This window comes from Arabidopsis lyrata, assembly GCF_000004255.2.
Source record: "Arabidopsis lyrata subsp. lyrata unplaced genomic scaffold ARALYscaffold_3, whole genome shotgun sequence".
Taxonomy (NCBI): domain Eukaryota; kingdom Viridiplantae; phylum Streptophyta; class Magnoliopsida; order Brassicales; family Brassicaceae; genus Arabidopsis; species Arabidopsis lyrata.
The window spans coordinates 5,566,865-5,580,854 of record NW_003302553.1 but is presented as its reverse complement, the minus strand read 5'-3'; the positions used below and the strand labels follow the sequence as shown (position 1 = coordinate 5,580,854).

At 37.9% G+C, this 13,990-nt stretch overlaps 6 protein-coding genes and 1 pseudogene across 8 annotated transcripts; 3 read left to right on the top strand and 4 right to left on the bottom strand.

Annotated features, from left to right (window-relative positions):
* Window positions 1-114: 114 nt before the first annotated feature.
* Window positions 115-1,807, top strand: LOC9318906 (F-box protein At1g11810). The gene has a single exon (XM_002884932.2). The coding sequence runs from the start codon at window positions 416-418 to the stop codon at window positions 1,652-1,654; it is 1,239 nt and encodes a 412-aa protein (XP_002884978.1). The 5' UTR covers window positions 115-415; the 3' UTR covers window positions 1,655-1,807.
* Window positions 1,808-1,956: 149 nt separating this feature from the next.
* On the bottom strand, window positions 1,957-4,150 carry LOC110230338 (annotated as a pseudogene).
* A 102-nt stretch (window positions 4,151-4,252) lies between these two features.
* LOC9321044 lies at window positions 4,253-4,983 on the bottom strand. The gene is made up of 3 exons (XM_021032942.1): window positions 4,868-4,983; window positions 4,511-4,759; window positions 4,253-4,428 (listed from the first exon to the last, which is right to left on the bottom strand). The coding sequence occupies exons 2-3, from the start codon at window positions 4,682-4,684 to the stop codon at window positions 4,372-4,374; spliced, it is 231 nt and encodes a 76-aa protein (XP_020888601.1). The 5' UTR covers window positions 4,685-4,759; window positions 4,868-4,983; the 3' UTR covers window positions 4,253-4,371.
* Window positions 4,984-5,058: 75 nt separating this feature from the next.
* On the top strand, window positions 5,059-6,228 carry LOC9321043. Its single transcript, XM_002884931.2, has 3 exons — window positions 5,059-5,302; window positions 5,495-5,604; window positions 5,998-6,228. The coding sequence occupies exons 1-3, from the start codon at window positions 5,145-5,147 to the stop codon at window positions 6,015-6,017; spliced, it is 288 nt and encodes a 95-aa protein (XP_002884977.1). The 5' UTR covers window positions 5,059-5,144; the 3' UTR covers window positions 6,018-6,228.
* An 88-nt stretch (window positions 6,229-6,316) lies between these two features.
* On the top strand, window positions 6,317-7,645 carry LOC9318905 (E3 ubiquitin-protein ligase SINAT2). Of its 3 annotated transcripts, XM_021032941.1 has the most exons (4): window positions 6,317-6,631; window positions 6,757-6,828; window positions 6,893-7,117; window positions 7,199-7,645. In XM_021032941.1, exons 2-4 carry the CDS (start codon window positions 6,808-6,810, stop codon window positions 7,538-7,540), a joined length of 588 nt encoding a protein of 195 aa, XP_020888600.1. In that variant the 5' UTR covers window positions 6,317-6,631; window positions 6,757-6,807; the 3' UTR covers window positions 7,541-7,645. The 3 variants fall into 3 exon arrangements, with proteins under 3 accessions (XP_020888600.1, XP_020888599.1, XP_020888597.1); XM_021032940.1 differs by having other exon boundaries at window positions 6,317-6,828; XM_021032938.1 differs by having other exon boundaries at window positions 6,317-6,828; window positions 6,893-7,613.
* LOC9318904 (casein kinase 1-like protein HD16) lies at window positions 7,587-12,009 on the bottom strand. Its single transcript, XM_002882792.2, has 16 exons — window positions 11,351-12,009; window positions 11,096-11,224; window positions 10,913-10,986; window positions 10,727-10,796; window positions 10,580-10,635; window positions 10,312-10,383; window positions 10,072-10,166; window positions 9,928-9,994; window positions 9,711-9,840; window positions 9,404-9,622; window positions 9,168-9,310; window positions 8,781-8,955; window positions 8,603-8,693; window positions 8,327-8,484; window positions 8,015-8,203; window positions 7,587-7,913 (listed from the first exon to the last, which is right to left on the bottom strand). The coding sequence occupies exons 1-16, from the start codon at window positions 11,732-11,734 to the stop codon at window positions 7,854-7,856; spliced, it is 2,112 nt and encodes a 703-aa protein (XP_002882838.1). The 5' UTR covers window positions 11,735-12,009; the 3' UTR covers window positions 7,587-7,853.
* Window positions 12,010-12,482: 473 nt separating this feature from the next.
* On the bottom strand, window positions 12,483-13,386 carry LOC9318903 (dirigent protein 8). The gene has a single exon (XM_002882791.2). It carries the CDS (start codon window positions 13,215-13,217, stop codon window positions 12,660-12,662), a length of 558 nt encoding a protein of 185 aa, XP_002882837.2. The 5' UTR covers window positions 13,218-13,386; the 3' UTR covers window positions 12,483-12,659.
* Window positions 13,387-13,990: the final 604 nt, after the last annotated feature.

Sequence of the window (13,990 nt, the reverse complement as noted above, 5' to 3'; positions counted from 1 at the left end):
ATGATCTAGTTAAGTAAAAATGTAATACTCACTAGTCCAACATGTTATTGTGACAGGAAATTTGCAGCTAACAAGCAAGTTACTGGGCCAAACTAATTGCAGAAAATGCGAGAACAATTATTTGGGCTTACATGTGGTCTATTGTCATCAAGTTACTGGGCCCAAACTAATTCAGAAAATCTCGAGAGGAATGATTTGTGCTTACATGTGGACTATTATTATCATCAAGATACTGGGCCCAAACACAAAGTAAAATCTTAATATATTTACAGAAGCATCCTCGTATTTGTATTATATCTATAATTGCCGCCCCATAAAACTTTTAGTTATCAACCTCAATCAAGCTTGATTAATGGAAAGAGGAACCGTCAAACCTAATTTCTATTTTCAGCCTGAAAAGCTTTGATTGAGAAAAATGACGACGACGACGACAATGGCTAATCTTCCAGTAGTTTTGGTAGAGGAGATACTCTCTAGGGTTCCGGTGACATCTCTCAGAGCAATACGATTAACTTGCACAACCTGGAACCGTTTATCGAAAAATCAGATCATCGGTAAAAAAGCAGCAACAAGGAATCAGTTTCTGGGTTTCATGTTGATAGATTTCACGATTTGTTCAATGAGATTCGATCTCCGAGGAATCAGCAACAACGACGACGAAGACGATGATGATTTCATTGATCAATCTGTCAAGGAAGTGAGTGAACTTTACGAATTCTCGATATCTCAAATCTTTCACTGCGACGGCTTGTTGCTTTGCGTCTTCAATGACACCAGCAGCAAGACGCTCATGGTGTGTAACATGTACTTGGGGCAAACTAGGAGGGTTAAAGCCCGTCAATTGTTCGACAGATTCTCTAAATCAGGTGTTTATGCTTTTGGATACGATGATAGCGAAGAAAACCGTAACCACAAAATCTTGAGAAACGAAACTAATGGTGGTGGTTATGAGATCTACGATTTTAGATCCGATTCATGGAGGCTTCTTGATGTCGTTCCCGACGGAGATACAAATTTTGGTGAAAAACTAAGCTTGTCTTTGAAGGGAAATGCTTACTTTTTTGTTACAGAGGAATATGATGAGACACTTGTAGTTGAGGGAGAAACACTGTATTCAAGGGAGAGTCGACTTATGTTACTCTGTTTTGATTTCACTAGTGAGACATTTGGACAGCTTCTGACTCTGCCGTTTCACTCTCTTGGTGATCTAGTTGTTGATAGTAGTGTGGAGAGTTGGGCTCTATCTTGTGTTAGAGATGAGAAGCTCGCTGTGTTGTTTCAACACTATAAGACTATCAAGATTTGGACTACGACTGAGATCGAGCCCAATGCGGTGTCCTGGGATGAGTTTTTGGAAGTGGACTTGACGATGTTTGGTGGTGTTCCGGATGATTTTAGAGCTGGGAGCTTCTTTCTTGACGAGGAGAAGGAAGTCGCTGTAGTTTTCGATCAAGAGACCAAGATGGATCGCAACCAAACAGCTTACGTCATTGGAAAGGATGGATACTTCAAATCTGTGAATTTCGGAGATGATCCGCCAAGTTACCGTCTCCCACTTGTGTGCTCTTCTTACATTCCAAGCTTAGTGCAACTCAACAAGCAGGCCGAAAGGAAAATCAACAAGCAGGGCAAAAGGAAAGAAAGAGATTATTAGTTGCATCATCTTCTTTTGTTTCATTCCATTGTCTTTCATCTTCTTTTGAACAAATTAGTAACTTGTGTGTTGCTATTAATCATCTAGCTAGTAAAGAACTCAGGTTTTGTATATTTCAGCCTCTTTTCAAGTTCATGTCACTTGTTATATGTTCATACTAGTTTTGCTAAATGTGATTAATGTAGGAGTTCATGTGGAAGTAGAGAGATGAGTTAAGAATCATTTAGTCTCTTTGTTTGTAGAAGAAGCTTAATGATCTATTAACCCTTCTTGGAGTCGAAACCACAAGAAAGGATTCATTCTTTCTTTTTTTTTTTTTTTTCGGATGATGTTAGATTTATCACTATAGCCAAATTTCCAAAATCATAAACTTGATGATAATAAAAAGCCGCATACATCTAGCTTCCGATTAGTCCAAAATAAGGTAATCCATATGAGTAACTTCAAAATTTTGCTCTAATTAATTAGAAAGAATGTATGTGTACTCAGATAAGCTTTTCCTCTTTGGATTAAATAGGAAGGGGAGAAGCAGGCAAAGTATGCAAGTCCTTCTCAAGGGGAAATTATACAAAAAGAGCCCAAGGGAAAACATTACATAAAGATTGGCAAGGAACAACGCCACTCCGTTATAGTCGTTGCAGTATAAAGCTTCAAAGATGCCAAAAAGACCAAACAACCAACCGAAGAAAAGTGTGATCAAAGCATGTCTCGTCTCCATCCTACACTTTTCTGATAGCTGAATAAGCCCTATCCCTCCGGTGAACAATGATATGATGAATAACGATATGTATAACAAAGACAACACGTTGTTCGTAAACAAGAGTGAACATTGTAGCGGCGTTGTGAACACTAGGTACAAGGCAAGCTCCGAGAACACAACCTGAGGAATCCTCTCTTTAGGTGCAGTAAACTCCGTGTAGCAAGTGGAGGGAGGATGGGTGAAAAAGAGATATCTGAGTAGCGTCACTGCGTAGAATGTTGTGGCACTGACCGCACCGTCTCTTAGGAACCGAGACGTCGATGACGAGTCACCAGGTGGCCAGAGAAGGTTGAGGGATATGGAGAGGCCAAAGAGCGAGAGTAGAGTCATGGCATACCATATTCCTCTGCATACAATAACATCTCTTTTACTCTTTATGTTCTCCATTACGTTTCTCATCTTCTTACTTTTAGGTTTTAGCTTCTCCTCAGTGTGGTAGGGGTTCGGAGACTTAATATAGGGATGATGATGAAGTAGGGTTTTTGACTTTTCGCGTATAAAGATTATCACAATCACAACAAAACTAACATAATAAAAAATTAAAAATAAATCAAAAGACTTATCCGTTACCGTTAGTTATCTCGTTGGGATTTTATTATAACTCTTTCTCAGAAAAACTTCATGAGGAATCACTCTCTTTTGGACGTTCAATAAGATCAAGATATTTTAAAGATAAAGAAAAGATTGATGAAACGTACCACTAAACCTGTCGTGCTCCTTGATACTGCTGTAAACCCAAGAACAGTTAGAGGTTTGCAATCTCAATCCTATAACTACTATTACTTAATCTGCTATATATACCTATGCAAGTTTAATCTTATATATTATACGTATAAATTACTACTTACAATAATATAAACCACTTAAACTAACCAGCATATTTAAATTGCATGGTATAGACTGATCCATTAGTGTTATAAATATTCAAATTCTCCACCACCATTTCTAGTATCCATAGCTAACCGTCATAGATCAACTCTAAAAGCTAATTCCATGTTGCTAAAAGCAGAGACATACAAAAAAAAAACAAAGAGTTGTCAAATGAAGACGTTTGCTTAAGAGAGAAATGTAGTGAGAAGCTACATTCAAATTTTCATCAACACATGCGCAGAGAACCCAAAAGATTTAACATTTGAGTCCCATTTAACAGAGAGAAACAACATATTCAAACAAAGTAATCACAGAGAGTCAAACAAAGCTTTAACAAGAAATTGCTAATTTATGAGGCTTAGATCAAAGTTGTCATGTTTTTGAAGACAAATCTGTATTCTCTGATTCAAGAGCCTTTGGGATGCAGACGTATATGCAGAGAACATGAGAGCTTTGTTCTTCTTTAATCATGGCCATGTATCTCTCTCCCTCTCTGGTAATGGGAAAAGTTTCATAGAGAGTGTCCGTTAATGCATTTTTGTAGCTCAGAATTCTTCCATGTAGACTCGGGAAGAAACATATCATGTTTTTCCAATTATTTTTTTATTGATAATAGTATACATAGTAAGCTTTTGAGTTGGTACACACCCAACAGCAGACGTTTGCTAGTTTTTAGTACCTGAATCCTCTGTTCCAGAAGTACAGTTACTTCAAAGTTCACAATTGCTTTTTTAGTAGGTAAAAATTGCATTATAATCCATTTATCTTCAGTCTTGCATATCTGTGGTACTACTATTAATAACCAATGACCCTATTATTAAACTCTGAACCTCATTTTTGATGGAGTTAACACAACCTATTCATATCTGATCTGATGGTCAACCACTAAGTGCCACACAGAGACATTTCCTTGAGGAAAACTAAAACCCATAAACACCAACTTGTTAAGAAACTAGCCTGTTGCCATGTCATTGATCAACCAGCAATCTTGAGTAAAAAGAGTTGAAATTACATTAGTAAATAAATAGACGTATAATCATCAGACCACATTTTCCTGTCCCTTGTACATCAAAATGTGGACATTTTTCTACAAAGAGAGCTGTGTAAAGAGCAATTCTAACTCCTTCTCTTGGGACAATGTTCTCTGTAAACAACACAGAAACATAAGTTAGTTTCAAAAGGTTTCATAGTATATAGTTATGTGAAGATGATGATGATTAACTTACTTGGACAGATAAAAGGTCGTTGATTTTGTTGAGAACCTTGAGACGATGAACTGCATAAACACTGTTTGATGGCAATTTACCAACCCTTTTGATCTCTTCCTGAATCACACTCGTTTTCTCATCACAATCCATCTCATTCCATCTATCTCCCACACGATTACCTCTGCTTCCCATCTCTCTAATTCTTTACTCAAAGATCTTCCGTTGCTTTTTCCGCTGATCAATGAAAAACTACCTCAATTAAGACACCTACAACGAAAGTGATTAGCAAAATTAGACCAGAAATTCAAGAACTTTGTGTTTGATCGAAAACAGAACAGAACCGAACATAACATAACAGAAAGTTTGAGTTTTTACATCAAGGGTCACGAATTCAGAGCTCGCAGTTTCCGATTTTGGTACACTTTCGAATCACTCGAGAGAAATTTCGAAAATAGTGGCCGAGAAATGTCTTTGAACCCTAAATTCGATTGCGGTCTTCTAATCAAATAAATTTGGCTTTTTGATTTTTTCTTTCAGTTATTTACTTACCCGACCCGTAACCCGACATGTAACCCGACCCGGGACCTAGCTCACAAAGAACCCTTAAGCCCTAAAAATCTCCGATCACATCTGAATCTGCTTCTTCCTAGCAATGGCATCTTCAAGAGTGTTAGGCAGATTCTCGTCTCGATTAAAGCCACTATGTCAAAATCTCAGCAACAAGAATGCCAATGTTTCATCACTCCCCTCTCCCATCAAATCTGCTTCACCTTCCTCAGCAACTACTTGTCGTCTCAATCGATCTTCAAGGTCCGTGTTTTGTATAAACTTCACTATCAATGAAAAAAAAAACCTTCCTTTTATCCTCACTATCAATGGGTTTTGAATCTGAGTGATTCTGTGTCGCTTACTTGCTTATAATCTGAAATCTGAATCAACAAAGTCAAAATCTTTCTAAGAAAATTACAATTTTGATCAACTTCTTTGATGGTTTTTATTCAGATTACCAGTGGAGTTGAGCTCGATGATACCTCTACACAGTGCTATAGCATCGTCCAGGCTAGTCTCAAGTTTGTCCATTGAATCCAAAATCTGGGGATTAGTTCCTCAAGGTCAGTTTTTGTTTTGATATTCATCTTTCTACTGGCCTAAGATTTAGAGCATTAGAATTACCATATGGCTTTACTTTACATATGTCTATCAACACTCAACACATTCTGTTGTTTCTCTGTATTGCAATTGTATCTTTTATACTGTGTATATGGCGATAACTGTGATTATGCGTCAATTTGAATCCGATAGTTAGCTCCGCGAATAAGGATGTACATAAACTTGATAGCAACAGAAGTATGTGATCATACAGCATTATCATTTGTGAATCTGATGAACTTGAATCCTTTTATGTATGTGTATGGATCTAAACAGATCAATCACACATTACTTCTAAGTTTGGTTTTGTTGCTTAGTTCAATATATTGACATGAATCATTTCTTTCAAATTGCAGGTCTTTCATTGCCTTTATGACAGTATTGTTTTCTCATCTTACAACAAGTTTCCAGGAGGATAGAGACATTAAAGAACGCTTGGATTGTATCGTTCTTATAAGCTTTTATTCACATCAAAGGTCATGTAGTTTAGATTCTGTTATCTTGCGCTTTTGAGTTAATCAGAAACTGAGTAATCAATGTAATGTTGCAGGCAAGATCTTTCATCTTTGGAAATTTCTTTTTTTTTTTCTCATGCAATTTCTTTAGCTTAACCATGGGTGACTAAAAGATCAATCAGCAGCCTTTAGATCTTCATAAATTATATTGAAATGCAATGATTTGATTTGTTTAAGACACATTTGTCCACTTGGCATCTTGAAATGGATGATTACAACTTGCAAGAACCAATTGGATACTTGCTATGACAACTCCAACTCAATAGTGTCGTGTAATCAATAACCTTGACTAATTTGTTATTTCATCAATCTCAAGTCATGTTACTTACTATATGGTTTTTTGTTTGTTTTCTTTTCTCTCCTACAATTAAGCTCTTTGACGTACGCAATCTTCGGAGCCAGCCAACTCTTATATCAACCATTTACTCCACGTTGTCTCCAATAATTGGACGTTGAAACTTGAAACAACGTAAACGTATCTATCTGGTGATTGTATATAACATATGTACATACACACACCTTTCTCCTCTTTCACTTCATCACCTGCCTTGTGATTTCATGAATTCCGGCGAAATGGAACCTCGAATCAATGACCTTCAGATTGAATCTCGGGTTCATGCGTTGCTTGATTTTCCGGTTCGTACAAACCAGATGCCCTCTGCAATTTACCAGGTACTATCATATCATATTGGTATACTATAATAAGAACCAATAAGTAATACAGATCCTATTACAGTGTCCGAACGACGATACCGAAGAGCTCAACATTGAGAACTCAAAGAAGAAACCATACAAGTGTCCATACTCAGGAGCCAAGTGTAATGTCACAGGAGATATTCAAAGGCTGCTTCTGCATCTAAGGAATGATCACAATGTTGAAATGCATGATGGGCGTAGTTTCAGTCATAGATATGTTCATCATAATCCTAAACATCTTCACCATGCTACTTGTATGTTAACCGTAAGTTATATAACTGAGATTACTTATCTTGCTCTGTCTCTGCAACTTTGTGAATTATTAACCCACACCAAACCAATGCAGCTTCTCGATTGTTTTGGTCGACAATTCTGCTTATACTTCGAAGCATTTCACCTGAGGAAAACACCAATGTACATAGCATTTATGCAGTTTATGGGAGATGAAGAAGAAGCAATGAGCTTCAGCTATAGTTTGGAGGTCGGTGGCAATGGCAGAAAGCTGACATGGCAAGGCGTGCCAAGGAGCATTCGTGACAGTCACAAGACGGTTCGTGATAGTCAAGATGGCTTAATCATCACTCGCAAATTGGCTTCGTTCTTCTGTACCGACAACAACACCACCAACAAGGAACTGAAGTTGAAGGTTTCAGGCCGTGTATGGAGAGAACAGCCTATTTCGTTATGAATTTGATAATTAGGTCACACTATTGGACAGCTAAAGTTATAGAATATTTGGTAACAAAAATATCTTTTCTTGATTTAAAAAATTAAATAGCAATTTAGAGGGAAATGTGTAGCTAAACTGGTGATTATGTGGCTCAATCCTTCACAAGGGGAGAGAATAAACAACACAATCACCACATTTTTGCTTCACAATTCAACTGAAAAAAAAAGAAGCACAACAGAGCCTCTGAGAGGCCAGAGGGTTGGATATGGAATAGGAGCAGAGACTTAGAAACATCTTTCTCTCGTCCTTCAACATTTTTTACTAATAAGTCTCAAGATACAGTTCGGCCATAGCTTAACGATGCAAGATAGAGATTCTTTCCCCATTTTTCCTGCACAACAAAAATGCACACGATATCAGGTATTGTTCATGGGAAGGGAGAAAAAGAGTTCAAGAGATTGATTAGTAATCTTTTTTAGCTGTTCTACTCACCTTGACATGTGTGCTGGGGAATTGAGAGGTACGCAAAGTCTCTTGCGTCTCATCAACCAGTCTACGACGTGGGATGCTTAAGATGAGAGCAGCTTGATCGGTTGTTGCTGCTGTTGATGTGATTCTGAATCCACCATCCCAACGCCTGTGGATTCCTTCACTTGGATACAGAAAATCAAGTTCCACAACCTGTGGAGATATATGCAGAGACAGGAGAATTACAGGATTAGAAATCAACGCGTCAGATCCAAAAATTGAAGGAAACGGAAGAAAATCATCACATGAAGGCATTGATGTTTGTTGAAGTCTAACCTGTTCACTGTAGCCAGAATTGCGGGACATAACAACACCCCACCGGCTTCCAGCTGTTGCCATTGAGGTTACATGGAAGCCTTCTCTCCATTTCTTGTTTATCCACTTGAACGGGAATGAATCGCTTACTTTGTAAGACTGCTGTGTATACTGTGTACCTTCATAATCCATTTTAAAACCAAACATCGAATAAGCCACAAATTCCGAGACTAGTAAAATACCATTCATAAAGAAAGCATTTAAAAGTATTCATGAAAGCAGGGAAAATGTAGATACCTTTTGACATGACAACTAAGGAGCTTCCATTGTTTGCACCAGCAATGGAACTAATGTAGTAGTTCTTCTCCCACTGTTCCATAATCCATTCCTGATCCAAAACAGAATTCACTCTCAGGTAAGATCATCTTGACAGATAACAGACAAAAAAATAATTAACAGAGAAACATCAGACCACCTTGTGCAAGAATACAGGAGAGAGTTCATAGACTTGGTTAGTGAAGCCAGTTCCAGCATCCATTATCAATGCCCAGAGATTCGAACATGATGATACACAGCTTATCAACAAACCATCTGCAATACCTCTCTCAATATGCTGTGCCAGTCTTATATCAGCCACATTATAATGATACCTGGTCGAAAAACTAAATCGTCAGTCCAATAATTTTTTTCACCATAGGCACATAAAGGCCAAGCATCTAAGATTATAATATAACCAAGAAAAAAGAACTTGAGACATAAACGCAGTCCCGGCCATACACTTTCGATTCCCTCTGGAGGCAGTAGACCGATCAAGTACATTAACAGTTCACTGACAGTACAATTAACCATGAACTTTTTTTACCTCTGCTTCATTGGTTGCCTGGCATTGTAAATCGATATCCATTGCGTTGCAGGGACTCCTAGACGGACTTTTTTCCTAGGTGCATCTTCTTCTTCTTCCCCAATGCTCAACCTACCTCGCTTCTGTCCAACTTGGAAAATGATCTAGCACAGAAAAAAAAAAAAAAAAGTTAAACAACGACTCCACGATGTACAAATAGGAACGAAAGGGAAAGATGAACAGCATGAAAACGTCACCTTTTGAGCACCCTCTGTGTTTATAGGCCTAATTGCCGGATTTTCGCCCAAGAGGTCTTGAAACAGAGATACTAACTTGCCATAGTTGGGTTCTTCATCAAACTTCATATTTACCACGATCTCAAGAAATTGCTTGAAAGGAGGGGGACAAAAACAACAAAGCATATCTGGCGATGTTGCCATCTTCTTTTTGCAAACAAGGAATGACTTGTTATCTCCCTGAAAATTGAGTAAGAGAAAGGATTAGCAGAGAAAGAATCACGATAACAGCATCATTCTACAAAACATAAGGATAGGTCTGCAGTACCTGATATCCTTGCCACGGCAATCTACCTCGGTGAAGAAAGATCAGTGTATATGCCAATGACTCGAGATCATCCCTTCTGCTAGCAGTTCTCCCCAAATGAGCATGTGCACTTGCGTATCTAACTGTCCCTCTACAAAAATTAAGAAGAGAAAGATTCAAGAAAAGAAGTAAGAGTGGGTATAAAATTTATATTAGGTAACAGTAGAAGATAAATTACCTAAACATATCAGGACGTTGATCATATTCAACGTGTTGTCCGCTACCACCTTCTCTCCACTTTGTTGCTGAAAAGTTGGTTAAAAAAATGAGAAAGGTAAAGAAGAACCTAGCAAGAATAACAAAGAGAATGAAATCAACCAACCTAGTCCCAAATCAACAAGAAACAGTTTTTTCTCTTGAGACGTTGAAGGCTGGCCGAGTAAGAAATTTTCTGGCTTAACATCCCCATGCACATAACTGAAACCGAAGCAAAAACCTGTTAGGCTAGTTAATAGAGAGAAAACATACGAACTTAGAGGTGCCGAGACACAAAACAGATATCAGAAGAAACCTCGGACAACCAAGTTAAATACAAAAACAAAAATAAAGTTCAGTTACAAACCCTTTTGCATGCATCTTTTCAAGGATGGAAAGTGATTCAACCGCAATGCAAGCTACCATTTCCGAGGACATTCTGCAAAGCAAAGGGGGAAAAGAATTGTCAGGGAAGTAAAATTTCAATCAGTAAGGGATTTTCTAAAAGGAAAATGTTACTCAGTACGGACTTATGTACCAAGTATCATTTTATAAAACAAGGAGCAACAACACATTTAACTACGCTAATTGAAAGAAAGACAAGAGCTCCCCCAGCATGTGTAATGGAGACTCACGCTTGCCCTGAAGTATTCCATAAATCCCATAAGCTAGGCCCGAGCATGTCCATAACCTGAGGCCAAAAAAAAAAAAGGGAGGATCTAACATCAATGATACAGACAGAAGAAAAGCAGCAGAAATAGGAGAAAGGGGGAATCCAGTACCATGACATAATAATCTCCTTGCCTCCCTTTGAAATGTACTCTAGGGACTCCATGGCTACCACCCAAGGTGCTGTTCACAATAAAAGTAAAATGTTAATTTCACATTTCAAGCCAAGGAAGCACCTACAATCCAGGTAAAGGAATTTAAGAAACATTGAAAGAAAGCCAGGAGAATCAAACACCCACTTGTAAACCTGCCACTCATGTGGAGGACCATAGTTGCAACCCTTACTGCTCCGATGCTCAAACTTTAGCGCAACCTATACAAGAAAGTGAAAATATAAGACACTGTAAGCATAATAAAGCTAACAGAAGTATATTTGCTGTGACAATCCACCACAGTAGTAAACGCAAACCGAGTTACATTACCTCCAAGATGCTAGCTCCTGCACTACGATCATTACCACCACTAATACGACGTCCCACAAATACTTGTCCAAACCCACCCTTCCCCAGCTTCCTCTCAACTTTATATAGTGGTGATCCTCCAACTTGGACCTGAATAGACACAGAATCGTTAGTCATTACCATAAACCAAAGGCAAGGCAAGGCAAAACAACACCAAAAGGTCCAAAGACTATGCATCGAGGAAATGGAAGAAGCAAAGAAATAAATCAATTATACCCTCTCAGGGAAAGGAGCAGTATTTCCTTCTTCTTCCTGAGCAGCCGCCTTGTTAGAGCCACCACTATCATTACCAATCGCCATATCTTTCTTCTCTTCTTCAACGGCTACCTCTTTACCCTTCTTTTTATCGTTATCGGTATCCTTAGACGGTACAATAACCGGAATCTCCTGAGGTATCTCTTTATCTTCCTCCTTTAATTTCCTCGCCGCTAATCTAGTCCTCGGCCTCTCCGCAACTCCTGTAACTCCGCCGGCTACCGCTTTCCTGGTTTTGCCGTTAGTCTTCCTCTGTTTCTTTTCTGTAGGTGTTTGCGGAAGCTGATTGGGAGCTACAGCGTCAGTAACACGGCCACGGCGGACTCCACGGCGAAGCTCCGGCATAGCTCAAACCCCATGCAATCGAGACGGGACACGAAGAGTCCGATCATTATAGTCCTCCAGAAACGAAGGCCTGGCTCATGTCGGATTTGGTAAGCGATTTGAAATATAATCGGAGATTCGATTGCCGATGAAGATGGCGATTTAGGGTTACGACGGTTCAAGTTTGCGATGAGAAAATACAAAATAAAAAAAAAAGTTTATGGATGAAAATTCCCAAAATGGAGAGAGAGAAGAGAGGCGATGTGAAAAAGGATGTCTTTATGCCACGTCGGATATTATGTAAGGAGAAGAGCCAAAAAAATGGAAAATAAAAAATTTAGGTAATAATAATGTGTGTCTTTTTTGAGTCACAATTGTCCGTGACATGCGATTAATTGGAAACAAACGTTTCACGTTTTTGATAAGAAATAAAATTTGATTTTTTTCCTTACTATGGTTATATATGTTTACTATTTTGATTGACTTTTCTATTTCAAACAAAAAATTAGGTAAGCTTAGCTAAATGTATTATTTAATTTCTCCGTTAAATATCAAAATTCTTCTTAGGCAATATAGAGTTTTGATTAGCTACTGATTGGGCTAACTAATCATTATATTATTTCCTATCAAAATTTCAAATAATGTATTCACTAATCAGTTGATGATTTTCAAATCATTTAACACGGAATAGAGAGCCATTGTGCCACTTAATTTGACCCAAATGGTCTATTACAACTACCTTTTTTTTTTTTTTTTTGTGCTTTTTAGATGAAATCAAACCCCATTACAATATAAAATACGTTATTAGACCTCGGAAAAGACAATAACACTCTCATAACAATCACACATTCACACCACAGAACAAGACATAACAAACAAACGCATTCGCAAAATGCAAAGGTTACATAAGTAATGAAATCAAATGAACATGCCAAACTTAGTTATATCAGTAATGCAATATATAACAATTATACTCAACAATGGCAACACCGGCTTTGAGATCGATCGACTTGGTGCGAGCCTCCACGTAACCTCTAGCAAACCGAAAGATTTCACTGCCTCCGACCACTGGCATTTCTCTAACCTTCGACATCACCACGTTCCGGCCAAGAATCGTGATCGTACTCCCGTTGTACTTCCCTGTAGTGAAAGCAAAGTTCATCACCATCAAGAAGCCAATCTCTCCTTGGGCCGCTGCTGCGTACATCCCTTGGGCTTGGCCCACCACAGTTGAATTCCTTGGCACATCTAATGTCAGTGGATCGTCCATCATGGTGATCGCTCCGAATAAGGAAGATGAGTTCAAGACCGGCTGTTGGATCATGACGGAGCTAGGGTTTCTACCGTTTACGGAGTTGTGCCAATAGACTCGGAGGTGAGTGAATTTCTCCTTTTTGTAAGGGCCAAGGTGTTTCCCGTTCATGGTTCTTCCCAAGTCTCCGGCGGAAGCAACGGCAGCGAAGATGAGGATTTGTGCGGCGAGGATAAGGATGAGCTTAGTCATGTTCTTGTAATTATATGTGTATTATTTGTGGGTTTTGTGTCTGTAAATGGAGTTTTGTTCTATACATAAGGAGTGTTTTTGTGTGTATATATAGAGAAGAAAAAGTCACGTTTTCTATATGTGATTAATTTCTCCATAGAATATGGTTTGATATCCATCGGACACCCTTGTGAGTTGTGATCAGTTAAAAAACACACAATTTAGTAACTCGATAATTCTTTTGTTTGTTATTTACAATTTATATAGCTTGATCCAATTAGTTTTCTTTCTTTCTTTTTTTTTTTTTTTTTTTTTTTTTTTTTTTTTTTTTTGCTTCATAACGGTTTCATTTCATCTAGATTCTAGAAAATGGACGCAAATGAAACTACACTATGCTATCTACATTAGTATTATGGTTTAACTGTAACACACTACAATTTAATTTGAGACTTTGAGTAATTATAAGATGTATTTAGTTTGATGTTTGAGTTATAAGGTGTATTAGTGGAGAGTTTTTTTCGATGATGTCTTACGTTCAAATATTAGCGAAGACATGTAAAAACCAAAAAAAAAAAAAAAAAAAAACACGCGTCTTTGCTAATGTTTCAATTAAATTTTCAAATGTCGCTCAAACACTAGCTAGTAATTCAATTGTCTTTCTTTTTTCTTTCTTTTCTTATGATTTCTACATATCTCTGCATGTTTATTCACACGGTCACACCATGCTTGAGTAGATCTCTTTTTTGCAATTTTATCAGCAAGTTCTTAAGTGATGACCAAAACACATTTAGTTA